The sequence below is a fragment of the Cygnus atratus genome, chromosome 1, assembly GCF_013377495.2.
Source record: "Cygnus atratus isolate AKBS03 ecotype Queensland, Australia chromosome 1, CAtr_DNAZoo_HiC_assembly, whole genome shotgun sequence".
Classification (NCBI taxonomy): Eukaryota; Metazoa; Chordata; class Aves; order Anseriformes; family Anatidae; genus Cygnus; species Cygnus atratus.
In genome coordinates this window covers 194267191-194293113 of record NC_066362.1, presented here as the reverse complement: position 1 = coordinate 194293113, position 25923 = coordinate 194267191, and the positions used below count along the sequence as shown (strand labels likewise).

The 25923-nt window shown below is 41.9% G+C and overlaps 1 protein-coding gene and 1 long non-coding RNA gene across 3 annotated transcripts; one reads left to right on the top strand and one right to left on the bottom strand.

Annotated features, from left to right (window-relative positions):
• Positions 1-1336: 1336 nt before the first annotated feature.
• LOC118245866 (uncharacterized) lies at positions 1337-8812 on the bottom strand. The gene is made up of 3 exons (XR_004777998.2): positions 8463-8812; positions 7583-7850; positions 1337-1503 (listed from the first exon to the last, which is right to left on the bottom strand). It is a non-coding gene; the product is annotated as an uncharacterized LOC118245866 (long non-coding RNA).
• An 82-nt stretch (positions 8813-8894) lies between these two features.
• BIRC2 (baculoviral IAP repeat containing 2) lies at positions 8895-20749 on the top strand. 2 transcript variants are annotated; one of them, XM_035542416.2, is made up of 10 exons: positions 8895-9367; positions 10620-10743; positions 11692-12667; positions 12778-12877; positions 14087-14165; positions 14888-14936; positions 15979-16221; positions 17444-17698; positions 17836-17877; positions 18738-20749. In XM_035542416.2, the coding sequence occupies exons 3-10, from the start codon at positions 11794-11796 to the stop codon at positions 18929-18931; spliced, it is 1836 nt and encodes a 611-aa protein (XP_035398309.1). In that variant the 5' UTR covers positions 8895-9367; positions 10620-10743; positions 11692-11793; the 3' UTR covers positions 18932-20749. The 2 variants fall into 2 exon arrangements, with proteins under 2 accessions (XP_035398309.1, XP_050566280.1); XM_050710323.1 differs by having other exon boundaries at positions 9148-10098; positions 10620-12667.
• Positions 20750-25923: the final 5174 nt, after the last annotated feature.

Sequence of the window (25923 nt, the reverse complement as noted above, 5' to 3'; positions counted from 1 at the left end):
GTGGGTACCTGGATTTTCACACTCCAAGTGAGATGGTGGATGAGCTGTTTTCTCTAATTTCCTTCAGTTTCTCCTTTGGTCATGACTGAAAATGAGAGGTCTCTAAAGAAAAGAGAGCTAACTCTTTGACTACGACAGGTCAGAGCTGACAGAGCCAACAAGAAGCAGCAGCAGGGACAGCGATGCCCTGAGTCACAGGGAGGATGCCTGATGCTAAGTAGCCACAGAGCAGGGCATGCAGCTTCCCAGCCACCAGGCCTCCTGGGCTGGTGTTTTATAAGCCCAGGCCTGCCAAATGGACATCTACAAATAGTTTTTACTGTCCTACTAGGAACATGTTATTGTTGTAGTTCATTCTTTGTAATTCTCCCAGTAAAATAACGACCCTTTCCAGATTATCTTCTAAAGAAAAACCCCAAAGCAGTGCATTTTAAAAAAAAAACTAGCAGTTTGGTTCTGGTCCCCTGTTGTAGCAGTGAAAAGTTTAGTTTCATTTCCCTGCAGCTCTATCAAATCCTGCCCTTGATGAAACAAAAGTGAAAATGAACAGAAACAAACCCCAAGCATATTTGATCTGTTGTGTTTATCTGTAACTTCCTGCTGTAGGACTTTGTGTACCTTCTGCTAGAAGGTCCCTAGAAACTGCAGAACACCCCAGGCAGACCACGGGTCTGGTTCAAGGCAACAGTTGTTGGGTTCCTGCCTGTTTATCCTACATAAAGCACGCACTAAAAAGCATGTAGATCTGGAGCAACCATTGACTTATTACTTTATCATTTTCCCTATGATGTTAGAGAAACAGAAGATTAAAACCAGATTTGTTTTTTGCTATTTGTCTGAGAATAGGCTCTCTAGCGACTTAACACTCTCACCTCCTTTGCAATTACAGAGAGAAAACATCATTTCAGGGTGGTTCGTGTAATCCATTTTAAGCATTTCTTTTTTTTTTTTCTTCCTTTTTTTTTTCTTCTGGATTTAATGAAAAACACATTAAACATCTTAAAAGCACCTTTTAATTTCCATTTAAATATAAAGACTGACCAGTTCAGATGTATATATATATCCTATATCTCTTCTGCATTTCACTGGATGATTCTCTCTTGCTAATTGCATCACTGTAACCTTTGTCCTTCTCTTGCATGAAATCCAAATTCTGCACTCTTTTTTGGTGTTTTCTAAGAGTTTTGCTGGTCAGCAGCTCTTTTTGTTTTCAGAGTTGCTGTACAATGTCTGCCTTCTAAAGCTTTCTGTAGCGCCTGTCATCATAGTGTCGTATTACAGAAGACAAACACACTTTGCTTTGCAGAGGCTTGTCTTTTGTCCTACTATTTATTGAGCAGAAGAAATTGGTTTACAATGAGTTTTGTAGCTTATCTTTGTCTCTGAAAAAGTGACGGTCTTTCTTGCTGGGGCCGGACAGACATACTGTAACGCGGGAGGCCTGACAACCTGCAAGCAATGTAGCTGACAGCCTGTCAGCTGAAGAGTCCTCGTGCGCAGCAACTGCAGAGATAACACAGCGTTTGAAAAACAGGATATTGTAGAAATGTGGGGGTTTTCTGCGTGCAGAAGATTAGCCTTGGATAGAAACAAACAGATTGGAGGGGGAAAGAGAGATTTGAAAGGGCAGAAATAAAAGAATAGCGCTCACAATATAAACGGATTTCAATCTACAAAGACTCGGCCCACAGGCCTACATGTCTGGATCAGAATTGAGCGGCTTACTATGTACATGCAACGTTTGACTTCAGAATAAATTCATTTTTCAATTATTCCAGAGGAGCCAGCAGAAGGGAAATCACTGTCATAACACTGAACTTGCTAAGGTCCAAAATATCCTGCATCTTTTATAGCGACTCCTGCATTTTGGGAAATGCACATTCAGAAGCAGTAACTTTATGAACTAACTAGGCATGAATACTGCCATTGTTTCCAAGTAAGAAATACATTATAAAGAGAAACTCCTTCAGTCTTCGGTAGATGCCGAACTGTTATATATTCTCTCAGAGGAAGATAACCTGCTTAATTTTGGATACGTTCTCACAGTAGCTTATTTTATGTTCAGAACTGAGTGTCCAAGTGAAGGAGACAGCGTTCTGGAGACCTACAGCATGTCTTTGACAAAGCTCAGGCACAAACCAGGTTCACAGTCAGATACCCATTCAGAGCTGTATCAGGAAGGGCTTCGAGACGGGATGAAAGGTAACTGGCAAGAGGGCCACTATCAAACCCCAAGATGCTGGTACTTGATTCAGGCCCTTGCATTTGGATTTTTCAGTGTGCAGGTGGTGCTGGAAACAATGCTGTGTGCATAGGGCTTTGGCACGTTTGATACTGAGACACACGGACCTCCTCTCTGCTAGCCCTTAGAAGGTAATTTAATCTCCACAATTAGCAAAGTCTGATGAGGGCATAGCACCTTGAATCTTGTCATTTTAAATATGTGCCTCACTGTCAGGATAAAGAGATAAAGAGAGCAGTATAAAGTCAGTCTCATGACTATTTACAGCACTAGTATTTTGTAAAATAATGGCAACTTAAAGCTGCAGAGGATGGGGCTTCTTATTGCAGATGCTGTACAAGCATATTTTACCAGCTTTCTTTTTTGGTGCAAATATTTCTTATTGCTCCTGTGTGTTAGGAATGGGGCGTTCCAGCTGAAAATGGTCTCTCCCTGCTGAAAATTACTCAACACAGTAACAAAACCCCTTTGCTCCCCCAAGGCTGCTGTATCCTCTCTCTGCAGCCCTGTGGGGTAATGAATGCAGCAGCCTCCAGCTCCCTGAGCCAGCTGCTCTTGGTGCCACTCTGAATTTCTGGCCCAGGAATGTTTCTACTACAATACAGACATTTTTTTTCCTCCAAAGCTTTGTTCATAAAATAACTTGAGTGACCTTTTGGACTATATCACGAGTAACAACACCAAACTTTGGATAGCAGCCCCAGATTATGGTATTAGAGGTCAAGATAGGATTTATTGCATAAACGGATTATCTGCTATCTGGGATATCTGGTACCAGCTGGTACTGGGATTGATGGACTTTAGGTCAGTGCAGCCACTGCTGGTTTCTAAATTCAGCCCTGTCAGTCTGCTCTTTGTTTTCTGAGTCTGCGGTGGTCCTTCTGAATGAGCACACCAGCAGAGGAGCAATTCTCCTTCCTGCTCCACTAGGGGAAAAAAAAAAAAAAAAAAGTGACTAATCAGCATGACAACTATTGTGTGCTGTTCAGCCTGATTTTAACATCTGGTTTATGCAATCTTTTTTTTTTTTTTTTTTTTTTTTTGTGAGAATGTATCTGTCTGTCCACTCTACCCCAATAATTTTTCAGTTGTTTGATTTAATACCAGATCTGTGGAAACTTGATAGCAAACTCCAGCCCCTCCAACCCAGTTTTCTAGCCTTTTCACTAAATAGTAATTTATACCCACTAACTCAGCAACTACTGTCTTTTATCCTTCCTCCTGTTATACATACCCAATGGGTATCAGTGTGCAAGTTAATATTCAATTTGTAGTCACAATCAAAAAAATACTAGCTTAACCTCTTGTCAAAGGTTCATCACTTTTTCCTGTCTTCGCTATGCTTTTCCTTGTAATATCCTTGAAAATATTACATGAAAATATCATGAAAACATTACAAATTTAAAGTTTAAGAGATTTTTTTTTTTCAGCAGGCCTCATTTCCTTATTTCTTTGATCCCATGTTTCTGTAAGTCAGTGTCTTCCCACTGCAGTTAATAAAGTGCTAAAAATACAAAGGGTTTACAGTAAAACTATGATTCTTCATATTTCTCAACATATTCTTAAGGAACACTGCAGAACGCTAAAAGGAAAAGCCCAGCTTCTCTCAGGCTGCAGTTTTACTACCATTTGTCAGCAGGATTAACATAAGCAGCCCCCACTCCTATTGTCAGATCCCATGTCTGCTACAAGTATTTGAGCCATCATTGTTCTGGTAGACTGTAGAGATGATTTATGGCTTGTTCAGTTTGTGAAGAGCATTTTTGTTTGTTTGTTTGTTTGTTTTAAACCACAGATCAGTTCCCAGCTGCTGCACTGGGAACTCAGGCACATAGCTCACATCTCTGGTTTTGCTTCTGGACTTATGGGCTTTATTTTGCATGTGGGAACATAAGGCTGAATTTCTTTGCGTGTAGGTTTTTGGAAGTCACTGATTTCCCATGCTCTGAAGTGACATTTGAAACCTCTGAATGGACAATACTCTTTCTGATGTCATTCTTTTAAACGGAACACTTCGTCGCAGCTGTGACCCACTCCCACAGTGAAGTGTGATGCCATCACATGTAGCGTGATTCCCAAACCCCTTGTATATTCCTGAGCCTCACAGTAGTCTTAGTGGTAAACCTCCACAGTAATCCTCACAAAATCAAACACTGTCACATCAGGCTCTCTTTCAACTAAGGGGCATTAGTATACAAGATTCCTTATGACTCTTTGCTGTGGTTTAGCCCCGGCAGGCAGCTCAGCCCCACACAGCCCCTCGCTCTCCTCAGGTGGGTTGGGGAGAGAATCCGAAAGGTAAAAGTGTGAGAAGGCATGGGTTGAGATGCAGACAGTTTGCTAGGCAAAGCAAAAGCTGTACACACAAGCAAAGCAACCCAAGGAATTCATTCACTGCTTCCCATCAGCAGGCAGGTGTTCAGCCACCTCCAGGAAAGCAGGGCTCATCACGTGTAATGGTTCCTTGGGAAGACAAACGCCGTCACTCCAAACATCCCCCCCTTCCTCCTTCTTTGCCCCCCATGTTATTGCTGAGCGTGACACCACAGGGTGTGGGACATCCCTTTGGCCAGTCTGGGCCAGCTCCTGGCTGTGTCCCCTCCCAGCCCCCTGTGCACCCCCAGGTACCTCGCTGGCAGGGCAGCACCAGGAGCTGAGCAGTCCTTGGTCTGTGTGAGCCCTGCTCTGCAACAACTGAAACATCCCTGTGTCATCACCACTATTTTCATCAAAAATCCAAAACACACAGCACCCTACGAGCCCCTACGAATTCTGTCTCAGCCAAAACCATGACACTGCTCAAGAATGTGAATAGCAATAGTTAGTTCAAGCAAAGAGAACTAAAACCCCTAGAGAAATTTTTGTATTACAACAGCAGGAAGTAACTGAGTCAAAGTAGACAATCTGCTGTTTAGAAAGACAGCACCTCTGACGGAAGCAGGAATGAGAAGCCCTGAATTTAAACAAGTCAATGCAGCTGAATAGCAGCCTTTCGATTTCCTCGATGTACATGTGGTCCTCTTTTCCACATAAACTTTGTTTATTTTAGCCCAGTCATCTCTGCTTTGGCACTTTTCAGGCTCTTTTCTCCTGCTGAATGTAAGGTTTATTAAACCATCAGCAGAACACAAATGTCTTCCTAGAAGCCAAGAATAAAACTTGGAAAAGCGAACAGCTTCTCAAATCTAAAAAGGGAACTGAATGCAAAATTTACCAAATTTTCCTGTGACTCTCCAAGCAAATAACAATGAAAGAAAGTTTTTTATTGATGTAAAAGCTTCAGCTTATTCAGTGTGGTTCTGATATATTCTTCAGACTAATTATGTCTTGTGGGAGTTCTTCTTTGCACTGAAAGTGATGAAATAAAACCCACAACAGATTTAGGCAAACTTTAACATTTGCTCTTGTGCTCCGTTGTGTAGGAGGATGTGTAAAACAGAACTGTCTGGCTGCACAGCTAATGGAAACTTTCTGGATGGTGAATCTACTGACCTTCAGTATGGGAGCTGCAAGATGAAGTTTCTTTTTTTTTTTTTTTTTCTTGAACATTAGAGGTTATTACAATGAGTCATGATACCCTTACTGTCTAGATATGATATTTGTCCTTTGTGAGATATTCACTTTTATTTTGTTTTGCTATGTGCCCAAATGCAGTTAATAAAGTCTTGTCACAAAATTAAAGTAATAGTTATTGCTGGTCTAGACATAGGTGCCCTGTTGCTGTGTTTAGTTGGAGTGAAGTGGGAAGCAGTTTGCATTCATTCAGATTATCAAAACATAGTTTGTCTGATGTCATGTCTACAAGATGTCAGAACTGCCCTGCTCTTGGGGTTTGGCTTCATTTCTAAAACAAATAGGTCCTACTACTTTATCTACAGTAAATATTCTGTCCCAGTCTGGCTTTTCATAAGTCGCCCTTAACATCTGTTGTTTTTCTTTTTTTTCCTATTCCATCCTCCTCCTCCTCTAATATTTTGAAAGAGCTGATAAGCCACATCTTCCAAAGAAAATTTGCTCGCTATTTTTTTCTGGCATGCTAATTGCCATCTTAGATCAGTTTAGCAGACAAAACCTACATCTTTACTGCTGGAAAGGGGGTGACGCTACCAATGAACTGTGAATGGCAGCTACTGATTCAAAATAAGTAGCATCAGCACAGCTGCTAGAATACTCTCCATAGCAGCTTTTGATACCTTTCGGAAGCTGAAAAGTGTGGACGCTAGCTGGCAATAACTCTTCTTCCTTTTTAATACAAGTATGGAGTTTTATAGGTGGGTTTAGATGAGTGGAAGAGAAGGTACAGGAGTCTCCTTCACTGGTGGAGCTGCATGGCTCCCAGACGAAGCACTGTAAGGCCTTGGAGAAATGCTTTCTCACTCCTAAAAGCAATTTTGGAATTTAGATACTTTCATTAGTTTCTATAAATTGACAGCCAAGCAGGCTATAGGTATGCTATAGACATGGTTGAAGTAATACAAGCGCTGTTCTAGGGAGTACTTTTTCTTCATCTAACAGAATGTTTTTCCCTAAAACAAAAAAACAAGTAGGGGTCCATTCTTGGCTAAAGACCAGAGCACTATTACTGAAATTGCAGATTATGTTGTATCTCATCCTTGGTAGCACAGACACGATGAATTTACTGCTTTGAGCTGCTTGTATCTCCAGAAAACATCTGAGAGAAAATCACTGTCAGTATCCAAGCATATCCAGAGCGGGTATCGGTAAAGTTGAAATCCTAGTGAGATACTCTGACATAGTCACTTATGGTGGTGAAAAACTAGGTTACAGGTCCCCTGTAACTTAAGGGAGAGCAAAGCAGTAGCAATGGAAAGGCAAACAACAGTGTGTTTTTACCCTCTCCTCTTCAGGGATGTTTAGGCATGTGTTACAGAGGCACCATTAAAGCAAGATATTTTAATGCTGTGGAAGACGGTAAACTGCAGAAGGAATCAAGAGATGGGTCCCAGCACGGACAGACATTCATCAGGCCTCCTGGAGAAGATTTCTGGACGTGCAGTCCTATCAGCTGCTTCCTGGCCTGTCTGTCCTACTTATCGCTGGCATTCATCATGCACTCATGCTGCAGGCTCACCATGTTCCACCTCCAGAAACTGGCTATATCACCTTTGCTATTTCAGTCAACACTGTCATTAGGTTTATTTTCACAAGCACTGGTAATGCGGCAGCCACACTTTTATTAGTCCTGTCACCTCTTTGATTACATGGGACTCGCTAAGAGAGCAGTTCCCTTTGGTTGAGGAGAGCTTTATCCTAGTACAGCCTTCCTTCCCCTCCTCCAGAGCAACAAATCTGCAAAGTAGAGCATCTTGTTTATCCTACCGTTTCTTAGGTCAAGCCCGTGATCTTCAAACTCTGATGCAATCGGTGAAAGGAATGCTCATGTTGTGCATGTGCTGCTTTTAGCTTGCATATGACTGGAAGCACTATGGCTGCACTCCTCTGCCCCTGCCTCTGGAGAGTTACCCTGGTCCCATGCTGAAGCTGGAGTTGGGATGCTGCTGGTGACACATCACTCCTTGGGAATTTCAGTGCTAAGAAACCTTTAGTTATCTTCTGATTTCATGGAGTGGCACCAAGCGGGGAAGCACTGCAGGACAGAGAGTTAAGGTGGAACAGTGAATTAATGAGCTTTGGGAGAATGTGGTTAAAAGTTAAGAGGCCACCTGGAATCTATAGCAACAGATTCATTTGGGAACTCCTGCTTGAAGTCCCAAGCTGAGAACATCAGCAGCTTGGTCCATGAAAACAAATGTTTCAGCAGCTGCAATTAAAGCCATGCATACACACATACACAGAGCTCACTTGCTTATGTGATACTGAGCTCCCTGTGTGCAACAAACTTGAAATCCCACACCCTATCCATCTTCAGATATGGTGTTTAGAGAGCTGAGTCCATTTTTGAATCCCTACTGTTGTCTTCTCAATGTCAGAAGCTTCCTTAAAATGACGCGTCGGTGATCTGATAACAATTTTAAACTTTAAGGTTGTTTTACTTTTTTAGCAAGTGCTGAAACATTTCTATGTCAAGACTTAAGGGAAGTTAAATGGTGTTCCAGTACTGCCTTACTGCACTTAGATGTCTGAAATTTGACTCGGTATTATTATTGATTAGCGTCATCGCATATGACAGGAAATTTGAAACCATTTTAGAAAAGATATGAATGAGTCTTTTGCAAATTCACCTTACTGGAACACTTACAAAAAAATACCCGTCGGTGTCATAACACGCTCTTCAGTCATGCTTCCTTTATTTTTACCCTTCAGTTCTCAGTTGTGCAAACACCCCGCTATCGCTGTCATCACAAATGCACCAAGCGGGGCTTTTTCACCTTCTGTCTGCCGTTTCTTTATAGGAAACGTCATATCGTAATTCTGCCGGGAGATTTTGAGCGCCGGTCAGTATTATGGTACCTCCTGTGGAAGTTCTGCAGACTTTTACGTGCAGATACCGTCCTAAACCTCTCCGATGGAAACGTGCCGTCAGTTTTGCCTTCCCCCCGCGACTTTCACTGCCTTCCCCTGAGACTTTCAGCCCTAAGGTTTAACCTCCGGGACCGCCCCCCGTCAGCTCGGGTTCAGCCAGGACCCGCAGGGTCCCGGCGCCTCGCCCCCCGCCCGCCCGCCTGCCGCCGGGTCCCGCATGGCGCAGGAAGGAGCCTGGAAAGCCCCGGGGCGGAGCGGGAAGCACGCCGCCCCCGGGGCTTTCCCCGCCCGCTAGGAAAGTACCGAGCGTTCCCGCTCACCCCGGCGGGGACCGAGCCCCGCTCCGGGGGGCTGAGAGGGGGCTGAGGGGCGCTGAGGACCCACAGCACCGCGCCTTCCCCCAGACACCACCACACAGAGGGAGGCGCAGGGACCCCCGCCGCCATCTCAGGCGGGCGGGACGAAGGAGGAGGAGGCGGTGGCCGCCCTCTCCCTTCGGGCAACGCATGCGCTCCGCCGATCCCGGGGCTTTACCAGCGTCGCCACCGCCGTGGCCGGAGTTCCCCGGGCCGGGGCGGTGCCCGAGGGGGCTCCGCTCCCCCTGAGCCCCGTGGCCGGGCGCCCCATATAGGCTGGGGCGCGCAGCCCGGCCGCCTGCTGCGAGGGGCCCGAGCGGAGGCTGTGAGTGAGGGGCTGCGGGCTCGGGGGTGCGGGACGCGGCCTGCTGCGGGGCTGGTGGGGAGCTGGGGAGCCGCCTCGTGGAGCGGGGAGGATGGGGACAGGGACGGGGATAGGGGCAGGGGGGAAAGGAGAGGTCCCGAGGGGGCTCCGGGGCTGTGTGGCAGCTCCCCCCTGCTGCGTGTCACCGCTCGGCGCCGGCAGCGCCTGAGCCAGCTCGCTTTCCCCTTGTGTGGTGTTGGGCTCGTTAAATATTGCTTATTTGGGCTTAATTAACTTATCGGTGTCGCTGCGGGGTAACCGGGGGGACACATGAGGTTTGGTGGCCGGGAGGTTGTGGGCATCGAGGCTATGTAGGGATATAACGCACGGTAATACTAGAGGAGTGTTATCAGGTAACAGCCCGAGCAGTCAGTGATTCCTAGGGATACATCATCGTGCTGTGATATAACTCGCTTATTTTGGCTTTTCCCAGTCGGGAGACTTTTTGGACTAGCGTTGTGCACAGACCTTGACGTCTCAGTCCCAGCTGCACGTGGCCTTTGTGCCATTGTTAATCACTTCCTTGGGATTAGGAAATTAGTGGGGGCACTAATAGGGTGGATGACCGTGGTAAGAGCTAGAAAATGCAGTTTTCCTGTAGGGGACTTTTCTAAGGCTGTGTCATTGTGACAAATACATCCATTTTGAGTCTTTCCTGGAAGAACTTGCAACAAATTGATACTGCAGAACAGGTTACTATATATATATATTATATTTAAGAATGTGTGAACTTTGTTGTTGACTGAAATTTTTGGTGAAATTCCAAATTTTGCTGAAGTTACCCTTTAAATATAGTCAGATCTAGCTAAATAAGAAATTTCAATAGTCCTAATATAAGACAGTGTAACAAAACTGGATCTTTATTGGTTGAGATTCTGCAGCCTTAAGCAAATTTAAATGGGTGTACCATCTTCTGTACAAGATTTTTCCTCTATTTATGCTGATACAGCTTGTGATCGTGCGGCCTGATTCATCCATCTGCCAAATGCTTCTGCCTGTGGATTAAACAGTTTTGCATATGTGTCAGTAGCAGGGAAGTTGTGTAAGATCCATTCCATATGACAGTACATAAAGTTGACTTCCTGAAACTAGCTGACATCTCAAAAAAGCTTCCTCTGCGATTTTAGTGCTTCAGTTTGTGTAGTTTGTTTATGTAGATACTATGTGCACATTGCTTTGCATTTTTTGAAACACTACTCTTCCTTCTTTACAGGTTTTGTTCCACCCAAAGGAGTTCATTGAGGCTATAGACATCTACAGTTTCTTCTTGTGAACAGTCATTATCAAATATGGAGACGTAGGCACCTTAGAAGGGACTTCAGTCTGAACTCTGGGAGGTAGTTCTGTGCACAATAAAGAAACTAAAGCTTTATTTTTTTCCTTTGTTTGAGGTTTGTTTGTTTTATAAATATGGCATACAGCAAAAACTTAATTTATTGGTATAAAGCATTAGAATGTCCTGACACAAAGCAATTTATTTATGTTAAATGCGATAAGTGCATACTTGTAACTAAGGCACCAGGTTAAAACTGAAATGCTCTGTTCAGCCTGTGCTGACAGTGTTACAGACAGAAAAGCCTGGGGCTCATTAAGGCAGTATGTTCTTGTCAGAGGCAATGCATAGGATTTATGCATCTCATAGCTGAATATTTGATACACTTGAAGTTGAGTAGAAACTGACTTAAGTCTTAACAATCGCTACAACAATATGCAGATGTTGAGGGTGTTTTTGTCAGTTCAGTAGTAGCAGATACACCAGATCAATCGAGTAATGTCAGTTCAGGGGCTCTTCTGAGCTTAAGAAGCTGTTACTTTCAGTTTCATAATGAGAGTTAAAAACTAAAAGTTTGCATGTGTATAGTTGTCTAGGGTGCAGTAGATCCTAAACCACTTGACATCATTTTAAACTGTAACATACTATTTCATTTTATTTGAAGCTTCTCCCTCTCCCCCCCAGTTTTAGTTTCTTTATTGACAAAGGATTTTGATAAACCCATCTGAGGTTTTGCCCTCTGGACCCAGCCTCTACTAGCCTGACTAGTTGGCGCTGCTCTCCCAGATACAAAGCACAAGGAAAGCATGTGATGTATGTGTAGTTCAAGGGACAGTCCTTGTCCTTTTAAACATGCTTTCTTTAATTGTTGATGGGATAGATCAGCTTTTGTGCAAAAGCAGTTGTGTAGACACAAGTACAAGAACTCAGCAAATGTTTGAAGTCTGTTAATCATGTGGCTAATTCTATTCGTACCTGTATTGAAAGTTGCACATAAATATTTCATTTTCAGGTTCTTACTTTTGCACAGGCAGGGGTTATTCAGAATTGCCTTTAATGCACACAGCTACCTCCCAGAGGAAGACTTGTCCCATTTTTCCAACAATACTCCATTATGAACATAATGGAAAATAGCCCTCTCTTGGCTAGCATGATGAAGCAGAGCGCTCTGTGTGGTGAACTGAAATACGATGTATCCTGTGAACTCTACAGAATGTCAACGTTTTCTACTTTCCCTGTCAATGTGCCAGTGTCAGAACGGAGTCTTGCTCGGGCTGGGTTTTATTACACTGGTGTGCAAGATAAAGTTAAATGCTTCAGTTGTGGCTTGGTGTTGGACAACTGGCAACCAGGAGATAATGCTATGGAAAAGCACAAACAGCTGTATCCTAGCTGCAGTTTTGTTCAGGACATGATTTCAGTGAACAACCTCGGGCTGTCCTCTCATTCTGCCTTTTCACCTCTGGTCACAAGCGGTCTATCATCATCTCTACATTCCATGACGCTTTCTCCAAGCTTTGAACAAGTTGGCTATTTCAGTGGCTCTTTTTCCAGTTTTCCTCAAGACCCAGTAACTACTAGGGCTGTTGAAGACCTCTCACACTTAAGACCTAAGCCTCACAATCCTTCAATGAGTACTGAAGAGGCTAGACTACGCACTTTTCATGCATGGCCCCTGATGTTTCTCTCGCCCACTGATCTGGCAAAGGCTGGACTTTACTACCTGGGGACAGGAGACAAAGTTGCTTGTTTCTCCTGTGGTGGTCAGTTGAGTAACTGGGAACCAAAAGATAATGCCTTGTCAGAGCATCGGAGACACTTTCCTAACTGTCCTTTTGTGGAAAATCTCACCCGAGACCAAACAAGTTTCAATGTTTCAAATGTGAGCATGCAGACTCATGAAGCACGTGTTAAAACATTCATAAATTGGCCAACTAGGATTACAGTTCAACCTGAACAGCTTGCAGATGCTGGCTTTTACTATGTAGGTAAGTACGAAAACCTGGTATCTCTGATTTTATTCATACTGCTGTTTCAACATTTGTTTTAAAGTAACCTGTGTAAATGTTTGCTAGATATTTTGCCTCCTTTTTTAAAGGCCGCAACGATGATGTGAAGTGTTTCTGCTGTGATGGTGGGTTAAGGTGCTGGGAATCTGGAGATGATCCATGGATTGAGCATGCAAAATGGTTTCCAAGGTAACTTGCAAACTCTTTATCATAATTTGTTCATATCCTTACTGCTTAAGTACTTTTAATTTTGGCAGCTATATGCTGCGCTGAATGTTCTTAATTTTGCCATATAGTGTACAAATTCATTCTATCACTTGGATGTATTTCATGTTCCTCTTTTTTGAAAGCTCTGAAGTGCTAAAGGTGTCTTAAAATGCTTCTTCATTAAGCATGATACTTAAGTCTTTCCCCTTCATAACTAAGAGCTGTGTGCATCCCCAAATCACTGTTAGCAAGTGATGCTGCATTCTTAGTGAGCATATGCAGATAAGGGAAGCACTCAGAAAGCAGGCAGAGGAGAAAAAAGCTTCTGAGCACTGAGGTAGGAAGAACTTAGAACTTAGTCTAGTTCTGCGCACACACTGGATGTTCTTTAACGAGCCTTTCGGCAGGTGTGGTTTAGTCTCCTAGGTGTAGGAAGGATTGTGTAGAAGGTTTCAGTGACTGTTAACACATCTCTATTGGAAAAATGACAGAAATAACTTGTGGATACATTCCCTATAATTACATGGCAGTTGCATACCTGACTGCTGTCTGAGCCTGTGGAAATCTCCATGTTCATTAATGACAGAAATAGCTGCACTTAATTTCAGGAAAGTGAATAATTATTCTTTACGCTCCAACTAATCTTACAAAGGCAATTTACCAGCTCCTGTTGGATACAGGATGTTTTTACAGTTAAATGACACCTTTGTTTCCCTCTGTTATGCCTGGTCAATAAATGTACTTAAAAAGAGATAAAACTCTGCGTTCATGAAGCAGATCTGGCTTTGGTAGTGGTGTTGAATTTTGATAATTTTTTTAAAATGATTTGAGTAAGAGAGAGAACAAAAGAAGTTGAGTTAGAAACTTTATCACTGCTCTTTGCAAGGAAGCTGACGTAGTATTTCTTATGGTATGTCATTTTGATTAAAAGTGGTAGCAGAATGTAAAGCTGCTGCATTTATGTACGTAAGACTACTGACTGCTGAACATCATGGAAAAGCTTTATTGAAGTGTTACCAGGTACTAGGCTACATCAAGCTTCCAGTTAAGAAAACTCATCTCTTCCTTCACTCAGCATGAAACGTGCATTTAAATTATTTTGTGCTATTGTAGACGGTTTCATTCTTCTTTGTTTTTCTTCTTATTGGGAAATAGAAAGTATAATTGAATACATTTTTGCCAATGTTTCAGGTGTGAGTATCTGCTTCGTGTAAAAGGAGGAGAGTTTGTAAGTCAGATTCAGGCCAGGTTTCCCCATCTGCTTGAACAGGTAAACCTTACTGTTTTGGAACTTTCCTTTTTCCCTTGTTGAAGAGTGCTGTGTTCTTTTGGGGAGTTCCATACATCCTTCTGCCTTACTTCTATATATATTTCTACTAAGTTTCTCACATGGTATATGCTCTTTATGGGCACAAAAAAATAAATTCGGTGCTGAACGATGGCTAAAGGAACTGAAATATTGGAACTTACCCTGTAGAGGGTTACTCGTGGAAGGAGTTTCATGAGAAATTGTTAAGTAGGTGGTATAATATTATAGTAGTAATTCAGGGGTTACAACACCCGGTCATTTACAGACAAACCTTTGCTCCTCATTATGAGGCAACGAGATCCTTTGAGCCTCTGTGTCAGGAGAAGGAAGTTATGATTATGTAAGTTTTGGCGAATAGTGCAGATGAGCCATTGGTATTTCAGAAACCAGTCACAGGGAGTTTTTAATTGTCTGTGCAGCTCCTCACAGCTGAATTATCGTTATCCATACAAGATATGGTAAGAATAAGCCAAAACTCTCTTAATAGAAGTGATCAGCACTAACTTTATATTGGTTATGTAGTTGAAGAAATTGAGACTTGTGTAACCATATGTAAAAATACTTAACTGATATTATTCAGATAAAAAGCCCAGCCCAACTTCTTGAGACAAGCAGTTGCTAGAAGGGTATGTAGAAGGAAAAGCAATTCTTGGATACTAACGCAATTCCATTGTGTTTTACAGCTCTTGTCAACTTCTGATACACCTGTAGATGAAAACATGGATCCTCCAAGTATGTATATTAATATAACATGAAAAGCGTGTTTGTGAAGACCCTCAGCACTTTGCAGACTTAATGATAAGCTCTCCAAAACTAATTTATTTAGCGAATCTTAGGCTTTCTTGGGAACAACAATACTATAACTGTCTATGTAACATTAAAGAACAGACTTTACGGAAGCTCCTTTGAGACATATCAGCTTTCATTTTCCTTATTTACATACTGCCATATCCTGCTTAGATTTTAGTTTTGAATGCTTGGCACTTCCTTTTATTTTTTGTTTCATTGTTGAGTTAAACAGAAACAAGTCAAGCTGGAGTTTGCTAAATTGATCTGTGGTATCGACCTTGGTGGAGTAGTTGCTAAAGGTGTCATGCAGTTAATGCAACTCCATTTTTAGGCACAGAGCTAGGTAAACAGTGAGTTGAGTGGCAGTAGTTGGAGAAAGGGTAGGACAAGCTGTTAAAGTGAAGTCTTCGAGTTCCATTGTGAGTGGAGCTCCAGTTATGGTGGCAATAAACTCCTCCCACAGGGTAAGTAGGAGATAATATCGTAGTCCCTGCTGGTTGAGGATGATGAGTCAGTCCCATGTGCCTGGTGCTCAGTAAGATGGATGGATTGATCAAGAGCTGAAATAGAGCAATTGCTTGCACTAGAAGCCCCGAATTTTGAGTTTCTAACTCAAGATTCAGTCAAGATGCTTTTTAAGGCTAAAGTTAAACATGACTATAAGTGTGTGTGTATGGGAGGGGGGAACGACAACCTGAAGACATAATAGGAGTCTCTGATCTTTCTCTGGATTATCCTAGACTTTTTTTTTTTTGTGAAACCTGACGTGGGTCAAAGTTTATCATGGATTCAATCCAACTGAATGCAAGTAACTAGTTTTAAAAATGGAAACCAATTACTAAAAAAAAAAGTCTGTTTAACTATTGAAATTACTGAACTTTTTAATGTTAGGTGTTGCGTGTAGGTAATGTTGATGTGTTGACTTGTAGGTTGTATGAGTATTCTGTTCTTTACCTTATACACAGTGATTTTCTTCTTTGATTAGTCATTCGTTTTGAACCTGGAGAGAATCATTCAGAAGATGCAATCATGATGAACACACCTGTAGTTAAAGCTGCCTTGGAGATGGGATTCAGCAGACGGCTAATAAAGCAAACAGTGCAAAGTAAAATCTTGGCCACTGAAGAAAACTACAAGACTGTTAATGATCTTGTGTCCGATTTGCTCACTGCTGAAGATGAGAAGAGGGAAGAAGAGAAAGAGAGACAGTTTGAAGAAGTGGCGTCAGGTATGCATAAGGCATGAATAAAAACGAAAGCAGAAGTGGTTTGTATTGTTCTACTTTCTGGTGTGATTTTTATAATTGTTTTTATTCGCAAAGTGATTTAATTTACTTGCTCTTAGGATCAACTTTTCTAAGAGCATTATTTGGCAATCTGTGTAGCTAGCAGTCTCGTAATTATTTCTTTCCCTTTCAGGAAGATGGTTCATAGAGGTTCCAAGAGTTTAGAATCACCTTATTCTTTCCACAGGAACAAAGCCATATTTTTTTTAATAACTGTGTGCCTTTATATCACTACTAATTAAATAAATTGAAACAAAATACTTTAACATACTTTTTTTCCTTTTCCTTCCAAATTTGCCTGCTTTTTAAGGTACTTGAACTGGTGAGCCAACATTTTCCTGTTCTAGGAGCTGGCTAGCTTTTACAAATTTAGGTTTTGTAAGATTGTCAAAGGTCAGCTTTTCAGTCTGAAACAACCATGTAGGTCAGATATTGAATGGTGTTTATTTGATGCACCTTTTATGTTCCCTATTGCATCAAGACTATGTACATTTTTTGAAGACACCCCTTTCCCCCCTGTGTTTTTAGAGTCTTTGAAGCAGTAGTGAAGCTTCTCAATTACAAGTTGAAATAAAATGGCTTCTTTCCTATTTGTATATTCTGCCACAAAAGCAGAGATGGATTCAGCCATTAAATCTTCAAGAGACTTTGTTTGTAAAATTGTGATAGACTATATTTAAAAACTGAATCTAGTTGTGCTATGCTTCTGGTTTGCTTGCACATAATTCTGTTGGACACCTCTTAGAAAAGCTTGATCCCATCTACACCTCGGTCATGGTTTTGACCGTCACTGACTGAAGTTAACCTGTCAATTGTCAGTGGGTTAGCATTTCTGTTATGCAGAGCTGTTCCACTTCTTTTCTTTGCAGTTCCGCAGAGAGCATGACCTGTATGAAGTTAGACAAGATCCCCTCAAACCACTTAATGTAGAGATGGGAGCAGGAGGCCTTGTAAATGAAAAGGCTTCAGCTCCAAAGCTGCTTGTATGTGGTTTTCTTAAGTATGTTCTTTATGTAAGTACTGCTAAAACTCCTTGAGGTCTTTTTAATGCTCTTTAGTAAGTGAACATTTCAAGTAGAGTTTATAGAACGTGTCGGTTACTAAGCAAAAATGCAGCTTGGAGTACTGTGTTCCTAACAAACACCCAATCCCCTTTCTATTCCAGATGATTTGACCTTAATCCGGAAGAACCGAATGGCTTTATTCCAGCGTTTAACATGTGTACTTCCAATCCTTGGGAGTTTATTGTCAGCTAAAGTGATAACGGAACTTGAGCATGACGTTATTAAACAAAAGACTCAGACAGCATTGCAAGCAAGGGAACTGATAGACACAGTTCTAGTGAAAGGAAACGCAGCAGCCAGCATATTCAGAAACTGTCTACGAGATTGTGACCCTGTACTCTACAAAGATTTATTTGGTATGTCATTTTCCTTAAAGGATGTACGTTTATCAAAGACTAATTAGTGCTGTCTTTGCCATCTAAAAATAAAAGTCAGATGCTGTTGGAATGTAGATTAGTGAAATGACATGGTTGTTCATTTTCGTTTATTTTAGTGGAGAAGAGCATGAAGTATGTTCCCACGGAAGATGTGTCAGGTATCTTAAACTCCACTTTCTTACTTTAAAGGGTATTTTGGGACAATTGACTAACATCCTAAAAAGAGATTAACTTTGGTTAAGAAATTGATTTTTCATGCTTGACCCTCTACCTGATTTATATTGGTAATTTTGAGATAAGCACATCTTAAGTGCATGCGCAGGCTTGCACGCAAGTCTATATGCCTTAAGCTGTACATTGTGCCTTACACAGGACCCGTTGCACTAGGAGGTTGAGTTTTCCGGAGCTTGAGAAATTCAGGCACATGCTGGGCTTGGTCCTGGTACAAGTTCTCACGAAGGCGTTTGGTAGGGATCAAGCAGTGAATAATAGGCTAGCGTTTCATAGGAGGTACCGTGATTTTTACTTTTCCAAAGTGGGTTATAGCTGTCCTAAGATCTTGCTTGGCCAACAGCTGGATGGATAAACTTGTCAGACTTGAGTTTGAGTTAGCTCTGATTCTTACTCTTGTAGTTCAGATGCATATGAAACTTAATATGTTAACAGACTTGTGGAAAGGTACACAAATCTGAATATAGCTCACTTCCACCAGTCGTTGTGCTCTGTGCTTCTAATATCCAAACACAAAAAGTACAGCATATGCTGAAATATAAACATAAGTCTCAAGAACTATAGCTGGTCTCCAGTCCCCGAGCTGTTTGTTGTCCCTTAGAAATGGAAAGTACAGACTGGTTCCTTGCATGCTGGTTTCTGAGCTCTGGAAAGTGTGCTTATTTTCTCACTGCCATCTATATTTAGTGAACATAGTCACATTCAGTTTCACCCTTTATTTTCCAATCTACTTTCTAAGTAGAATGCACATATATTCAGGCTTCTTAAAAGGTTAACTTTTTTCCAGGTTTACCTATGGAAGAACAACTGAGGAGACTGCAGGAAGAAAGAACGTGTAAAGTTTGCATGGACAAAGAAGTTTCCATTGTTTTTATTCCATGTGGTCACCTAGTAGTATGCAAAGAATGTGCACCATCCCTCAGAAAATGCCCTATTTGCAGGGGAACGATAAAGGGCACAGTTCGTACATTTCTTTCATAAGGAAGGAAACTTGCAAAAAGTCATCTGCCAGGCACTGAAGCTTAAGCCAGCAAAGTCTTGAGAATGGAAAATTGTGTTAAAGAAGATGATTAATCAGCTACCTAACACTGTTGTGTAATGAAGTATATCAACATTATGAATATACTGGGTCTTCCTTGCCAAAGACAATTTCTATTTATAAAACTAACTCACTACTAAGGTGATGTTTCTGTAGCTTTCCTTTCTAAGGAAAGCAACTTGATTAGTATGCCCTTATCTGTTTGAATAAAAAAAAAAAAAAAGACCTTTCTTGTCAAGTTCCTAAAATGGAGCTTGGCGTAGCTCTTGTCATGGGTTTCTTTCATCTGGATGTGGGGTGAGCTAACCTTGGCTGCTTGCCAGGTGCCCAACAGGCTGCACTTTCACTTATCCTCAGCAACATGAGGCAAGAAAATACGGAAAAGCCTGTTGAATCAAGATAAAGTCAGGGACATTGCTCAAAAATCACTGTCATGGGTGAAACAGACTTGACAGGGAGCAAGACTAAATTAATTTATTGCCTATTAATAAGAGTAGGACAGTGAGAACTCAAAAAAAAAAAATACCTGCCTCGTCTTCCCAGGTTCAGCTTTACTTCTAACTCTTCTACCTCTTTCCTGCCGTTAGTGGGAGTGGGGGTTGCAGTCAGTTTGTACCACTTGTCTCTGCTGCTCCTGCCTACTTATGCTTCTCACCTGCTCCAGCATGGGTCGTTCCCGTGGCCTCCAGTTCTTCAAGAACTGTTCCAGCACAGGCCTGTACTGCATTTCCTGGCAGAAGACTCGCTCCAGTGCGTGTTCCTTTCTAGGGTGACAGCTCCTGGTGGGAGCCTTCCTCAGTGGGTGTTCCATGGGCTGCAGCCTCCTTCAGGGTGCATTCACCTGCTGTGGCGTGGTGTCTGCCACAAGCTGTAGGAAGGATGGCTGCTCTGATGTGGTCTTCCACGGGCTGCAGGAGGACAGCCTGCTCCACCATGGTCGATTCAACAGGCTGCAGGGCAACCTCTGCTCTGGTACCTGGAGCTCCTCCTCCCTTTCACTCCCTGACCTTGGTGGGCTGTTTAGTTCATTTTCTCGCTTGTCTCTCACTTAGGTGCTGTTGTGCAGTTTTTTCCCTTTAATATGCCATCAGAGGTGCAACCAGGGTTGCTCACTGGCTCAGTTTTGGCCAGCAGTGAGTCCATTCTGGAACTGGCTAGAACTGTCCCTGATCTCACAGAGGCCACCCCTGCAAGCCACCAAGATCCTTGCCTTGTAAACTGAGTACAGGATGTGAGGAAATAGTTAAGATGGCTGTTTATTAACAGTAAACTTCAGCTACTGTTACAGTTCTGTTTTGGCTTTCTTGTGGACAGGGTGGAGAAAAGAGGCTAACTGTTGCAGGAACAGTGAGACTTTTAAATGTTGTGTTGAGATATTTGTGTAATGTGTATTGATAATAGTTTATATGAAGGCTGAATTAAAATATTTCTACTTAGCAAATGAGTGCTTGTTCATTCTATTCTGTTTGTTGGTTATTCTCTGCAGGCTGCAGTGACTAAACTCTTCCTGTTAGAAGTGGTGGTATTTTTTTTTCCTGTGCTCTTTGGAAACAGAAACAGCATCTGGTACTTCCTTCTGTCTTGATTTTTTCAAAGAATAGAACTCCTGGCCAGATCTCAGGATCTTAGAGATGAAATGATGAAATGGAGGGTAGCTATGCAGCCATGTAACCTTTACGCTGAGGATTAAAATGTAAAAGCTACTTTTCTGTATTTGGAAGTTTACATTGATTGTGCAATTAAATAGTAGGATCTTCCAACCTCCTATGAAGTCTTGGGGCTTGTGTTATAAACTGGTAATCCAATGACTCCAGTTTCCTTAATGATTGGTTCCTCACCCTTTTCTGCTCTGGATACATGGACTTGCATGTTAGATACCTACAGGGGGAAATGTTCATCGGTATTTTTCAAGGACGTAGCACCAAACAGTGGGAGAAGAATACTGCCGGGATAACTCCAAGTCATGCAGCATTGTCAATTTGTCAGACTTTGTGAAACCAGTCTTTCCAAGTCATGTTAATGCCCAAGTACAGGCTTCTCAATCTTCAGACCTTCCAGCAATAAGATGTGCTTATCGGTACTTCAGTGTCTTATACTCTAGTGTGATGTGAAAATGCTGAACCTCAGGTTCCAGGATGAGTGTGCACATGTAACTGGTTCTCATCACTTCATGTGTGGCTCTTATCTGTACCCGTTATCTTTTGTAAAAGGAGCACCTCGTGTATGAAGGTAGTGAAGTCTATACCTAAGAAAGAACCTGTGCAGGCGATGCACGTTGTGCTGGTTGTAGTGCCTTACCCTGCGAAACGGTTGCTTGGTGTTTAGAGCAAGACCTGCATTAAACAGGGAGGTGCTTGTCACTAGCAAATAAATTTCCATTCATAGTTAGAGATGTCACATGGTTGGCATCTGTACACATCCTTCCTATTGTACATCTGCACTGTAATTTAATGACAGCGTCCCATCTAAGTCTCGAAAAGAAACCTCCGGGTCTCCTGGCTTAACTAGCTGCCGTCTTGGGAAAGCTTCCCGTTGAGTTTGGAATTTAGGCTGCGTGGGGCTACCAGTATGTTAACAATCGCAGCCACAGCATTGAATCGAAGTTCTGGCTAGCTAAAAAGGGAAACAAACAAACAAACAAAAATACCATGTCATTTTGTTTGAGTTAATTATGCAAATGAGACTGATTTTAGCAGATTGTGTGTTATTACACCAGTAGTACTGTAAATCACTAAATTTAGTGGGGCAATTCTGCAAAGGAAGATATAAATGCAGTTTGGTTTTCATCTGCTGGTCTTTGCCCTGCCTCCAAGCAGTTTGTAGAGTCCCTTTCAGGGCAATACTGGAGATACAATTTTTGAAGTACCCTTGCTTTGCTGTCTAGGGGGGTTGAGGAGAGGGGAAGAATCGATTGGTTCTCTATTTTTAGTGTGAAATCAGGGACACTGACTTGTGGCTTCATCCATTCTTCCATAATTTCTGCAGTGTTGTGTTTAATGCTGTACAGTAGCTGGCACCCTGCTTACTGTAATGCTTTGACATACATACCTTGCAGTACATAGGATTCTTTAACTGTACATTTATCCAACTGTATTATATGTACATAACCTTCTTTTAATTTTGCAGTTTAAAAGTGAAAATATTTCAAGCATTGCATGTAGTTTTAAGCAGCTTTGATTAACATCCTTTTGCTTTTCTGCTTTTGAAGTTTCTAAAGGTGCTTTTTGTATTATGCAGCAACTTAAGAAGTTGCAAAGGATTATAAAAAGCTTGATAAAGCGTAATGTGCATGATTTGAAATTTATGTTCATTTATTGCTCAGAAAGCAATAATAGTAGAACCATGTAAACTTTCTACCAATTAAGATGAGAGTTGGTAGGAGAACTGGAGGGGTCAGGCTCACATGAAGTGTTACCACATAAGCCCTGTGCTTGAACAGGGAGCTGGGGAAGACTAAAACGTGATGCGTGGTGCCAGGACAAGAGGCAGTGGGCACAAACTGGCACACGGGAGGCTCCCTCTGACCACCAGGCTGTACTCCTGTGCTGTTTGAGTGATGGAGCCCTGGCACAGGCTGCCCAGAGGCTGTGGGGTTTCCTCCTCCACCAGGCACCTGAACCACTTTCTGAGAAGTGGAAGAACTTGACCTAGAAACTGCTGGGTAAAATCCGTTGACCTAGTTTTGGCAGGGAGGCTAATGTAGGTTGCAGCTTTCCATTACTCCCTGCTGTGATGGTTGTGGTTGCCCTGATGGGTAATGCTCTACAATTGAGCAGTTACACTTGTAACTAGCAGTTACACTCATAACTAGCTAGTTGTGAACTAGCTGACCATGCTCACACTTCTTTCCGTGTCAATCTCCTTTGAAAGCATTTTCCAAAGCTTCCACTGGGAAAGCTCAAGAGCTGTGTCTTTTTGGCAGTGCTGATACAGTAAACGTTCGGTGACCAGCAGCTCACAGGAGTCTTCCAGGAGGCAGCAGCCAGCAGCCCTTCCACCTGCCTGGCTCCCTGCTGCCAGATGTCAGCGCTCCGCATCCACCGCGTGGCTCGAGCTAGCAGCAGGCATTCATATGGCTTACAGGTGGAAGGTGAGACCTTCAGTGTCACTGGTGTTCGGTGGCCAGGTCTGCGCTAAGATAAAGCTAGAAGGCAATATTCCCAGCTGCTATAAATGAGCAGTGGCTTTACTTGAGTGAAGCCACTTATCTGCAAAGGCTCTAGCCCAGAGCAGCTGCAGTTTACGATACTGGCTTGAGATACTGCAAGGCACAAGTAGCAGCTGGCTCTTTTGTAAAGCTAGTGCTAAGAAATGTTATCATAATTATTTAGGAGTTTCCTGCTGTTTTTGTTTTTGGACTGGCTGTGTATCTGTCTTTTACTTGTTTTTGAGCATTGACCAGGAAGCAGAGCTCTCTTCAAATTGAAGACAGCATGTGGTCCTAGTATCCTAGAACTTGCCAAAGCTTTCTTTGCTCGTGTGCTTTCAGGTAGTGTATGGACCTCTTCAGAACAAAGATCTCTTCCTTTCAGATCTGCACAGTTTGACTTACCGATGCTCTCCTCTTTCCACAGAAAGAGAAATGAGAAATACTGGGTAGTTATGGAGAATAGGGTATTAGTTAGGGTTGTGGTTTGGCCAGTGGACGATAGCTTCAATTGTCGGTGAAAAATAGAGTCTTTAGAAAAGATTGTCAAGTATGCAACAATAGTAGTAAGAAAGTACCCCATTTGCACAGACGCTTGTTGGTTTTCTATTTTTATGAACCCTGTCTTCCTCAGTTTTTCTTCTAAAACTTCAGAAGCATCCTTCAACTGATTGCTGGCCAGGTTCAATGCCATGGTTTCCAAGCTGCTTGAAACTTTCCATTGATAAGGTCAGAACAAATAACAGACAAATTCTTTAAGTATCAGAGTGAGATTATATTACTCATGGGTCTTCTAAATAGATGCTTAAGAACCTCCAGAACTTAGTTCCTCTTATTCTTTCAATTTTTGGAGTTACTGGATATGACACTTTGAAGTGTAGCGATGACCTGGCATTGAAGGATAAGGTTTGTCATTATTCAAAGTGCCTTACAGTGACACAAACACTAAATTCTAATTCAGGCCCACGCTTAGACACTACGATCAACACAAGGAATTGGCAGGCCCGCTCTGTGCTCTCTTTGAGAACAGCCGAATGCAGACCTAAATTCATTTAGGTTTCCTGTCTTTGAGACTGCCATCTCTGTCACGCACGTCAGGGTTTGCTGGTTTGCTCTAAATGGCTGAGTGTCATACAGAGAACGTTTATATTCTTCCCAGGTCTGTTTTCATTGTTATCCGCTTCTGTAGACACTTACCTGTATTCTCCTTATTTTGCTTTTGGCAATATTTGATTTATAAGAAATTGTCATCTTGTTGCTTGTATCTTTTTCAATAAAGCATGTTAAGAATGCTAGGTCTTCAGGGCAAAAATTGAGAGTGGCATGAGACTGTAAGAGCTTTAACAGTCTCTGAACATGAAGGAAAATGTATGGAAGAAGGTTTACAAAGGGATGCAAGATCATGTTACTCAGATAATCTTAATAGACATTTTTTCGTTATTATTAAATAAATAAATACAGCATTCCTGTATTTCTGGACTGCCTCGAAACCTTTGATACAGGGGCCCCACCAAAAAATTAAGCTGGAAAGGTTATGAGTTGGTACCAGAGTAAAGGCTAAGGGAGCACTGCACAGAAGGAAATGACCTGTGAGAGGAAGGCAGAATGCTGAAGTCCTGAGATTTGGTCATATGGCTGAGCTTGACTCATTTTTTATTACTTGGTAAAGGCAAAAGTAACATTCATGATCTATAACCAAAGGTTTTGGCCCTGTTCTGCAGCTAGTGGATGACTTCCCAAGATTGCAGTAGTAAGTGTAGTAAGTTTTAATATGGAATTACAAAAATGTGAATTTTAAGAATTAAAAATGAGTGTCTAGGTAGTGTGAAAGAACTGTAATCAATGTCTGGTGATGGTACTAAACTACGACACTGTAAATGCAGTTCTGTGATGTGTCACCAGAGGGATACCTAATAAAAAGAGAGAACTATGAACCACATTGCTCAGGCACCAGTACTGTTAAAAAAACACAATCAAGCAAAATAACAACTACAGAGTCCTGTTGAGTGAATGGACAGTGAACAGGTGAATCATCTTTACCAGATAAACTCTAGTTTAGTTAAGGAACTGAAAGATGCCAACTGTGGTATAAATATACCTAGAGAAGGGGAGAAGCAGCATTCATGCTAAAAGGTCTGTTACATAAAATGAGTATGCGCAGATGATAGACTTATGATGGAATTTAGATGAACTAATCAGCAGGGAAGGGGAAAGATTTCTATGAGGAAGTTGTGAAATGTATCTTATCATAGGGATTATGGCCCAGTTGCCTGGGATGGTGCTAGTGCTAGACCGTGGTCATATTTGCCTAAGATTTCCAGACTGCTGTACCAAATCCTTTGAAATCCTTGCAGAAATAAGAACTGATAATGTTCAATTAACATAATCAGGATTACTGGATGCTAAGTTATTATTTTAGTTATTACATACAGTTGACCCCTCTAGAGTCTAGCTAAATTCAAATCCACTGCTTGTTCCACCCCTGTTGAACAACCTCTGTGACTGAGGCCTAAATAAGTACTTGGTGGAGCTATGGAGTGTTGAAAAACTGACCTATTCATCCCCTTTTCAAGTCACATACATCATTTATTGTTGGAAAGCAAATGCAAAGTTAAAGGTAAGACTTATCAATTGTACCTCACTTTGTCTAGTATCCAAAGACGTGGAAGGAAGTGAAGTTTTGTATTTGCACTGATGCCTCTGAAACCTTAAGCAAATAATTTTTGCTTTATTGTAGTAATAAAGTTACAAAATGGACTACATGTGATTGGGCTGGGCAAAAGGGTC

Excerpts from the sequence above, each read along its gene's own strand:
- BIRC2 (XM_035542416.2), top strand. The coding sequence starts at position 11,794 with ATGAACATAATGGAAAATAGCCCTCTCTTGGCTAGCATGATGAAGCAG. Across the intron at positions 16,222-17,443 it reads GTTTGAAGAAGTGGCGTCAG|ATGATTTGACCTTAATCCGG; the intron begins GTATGCATAAGG and ends TTTCTATTCCAG. Across the intron at positions 17,878-18,737 it reads TCCCACGGAAGATGTGTCAG|GTTTACCTATGGAAGAACAA; the intron begins GTATCTTAAACT and ends ACTTTTTTCCAG.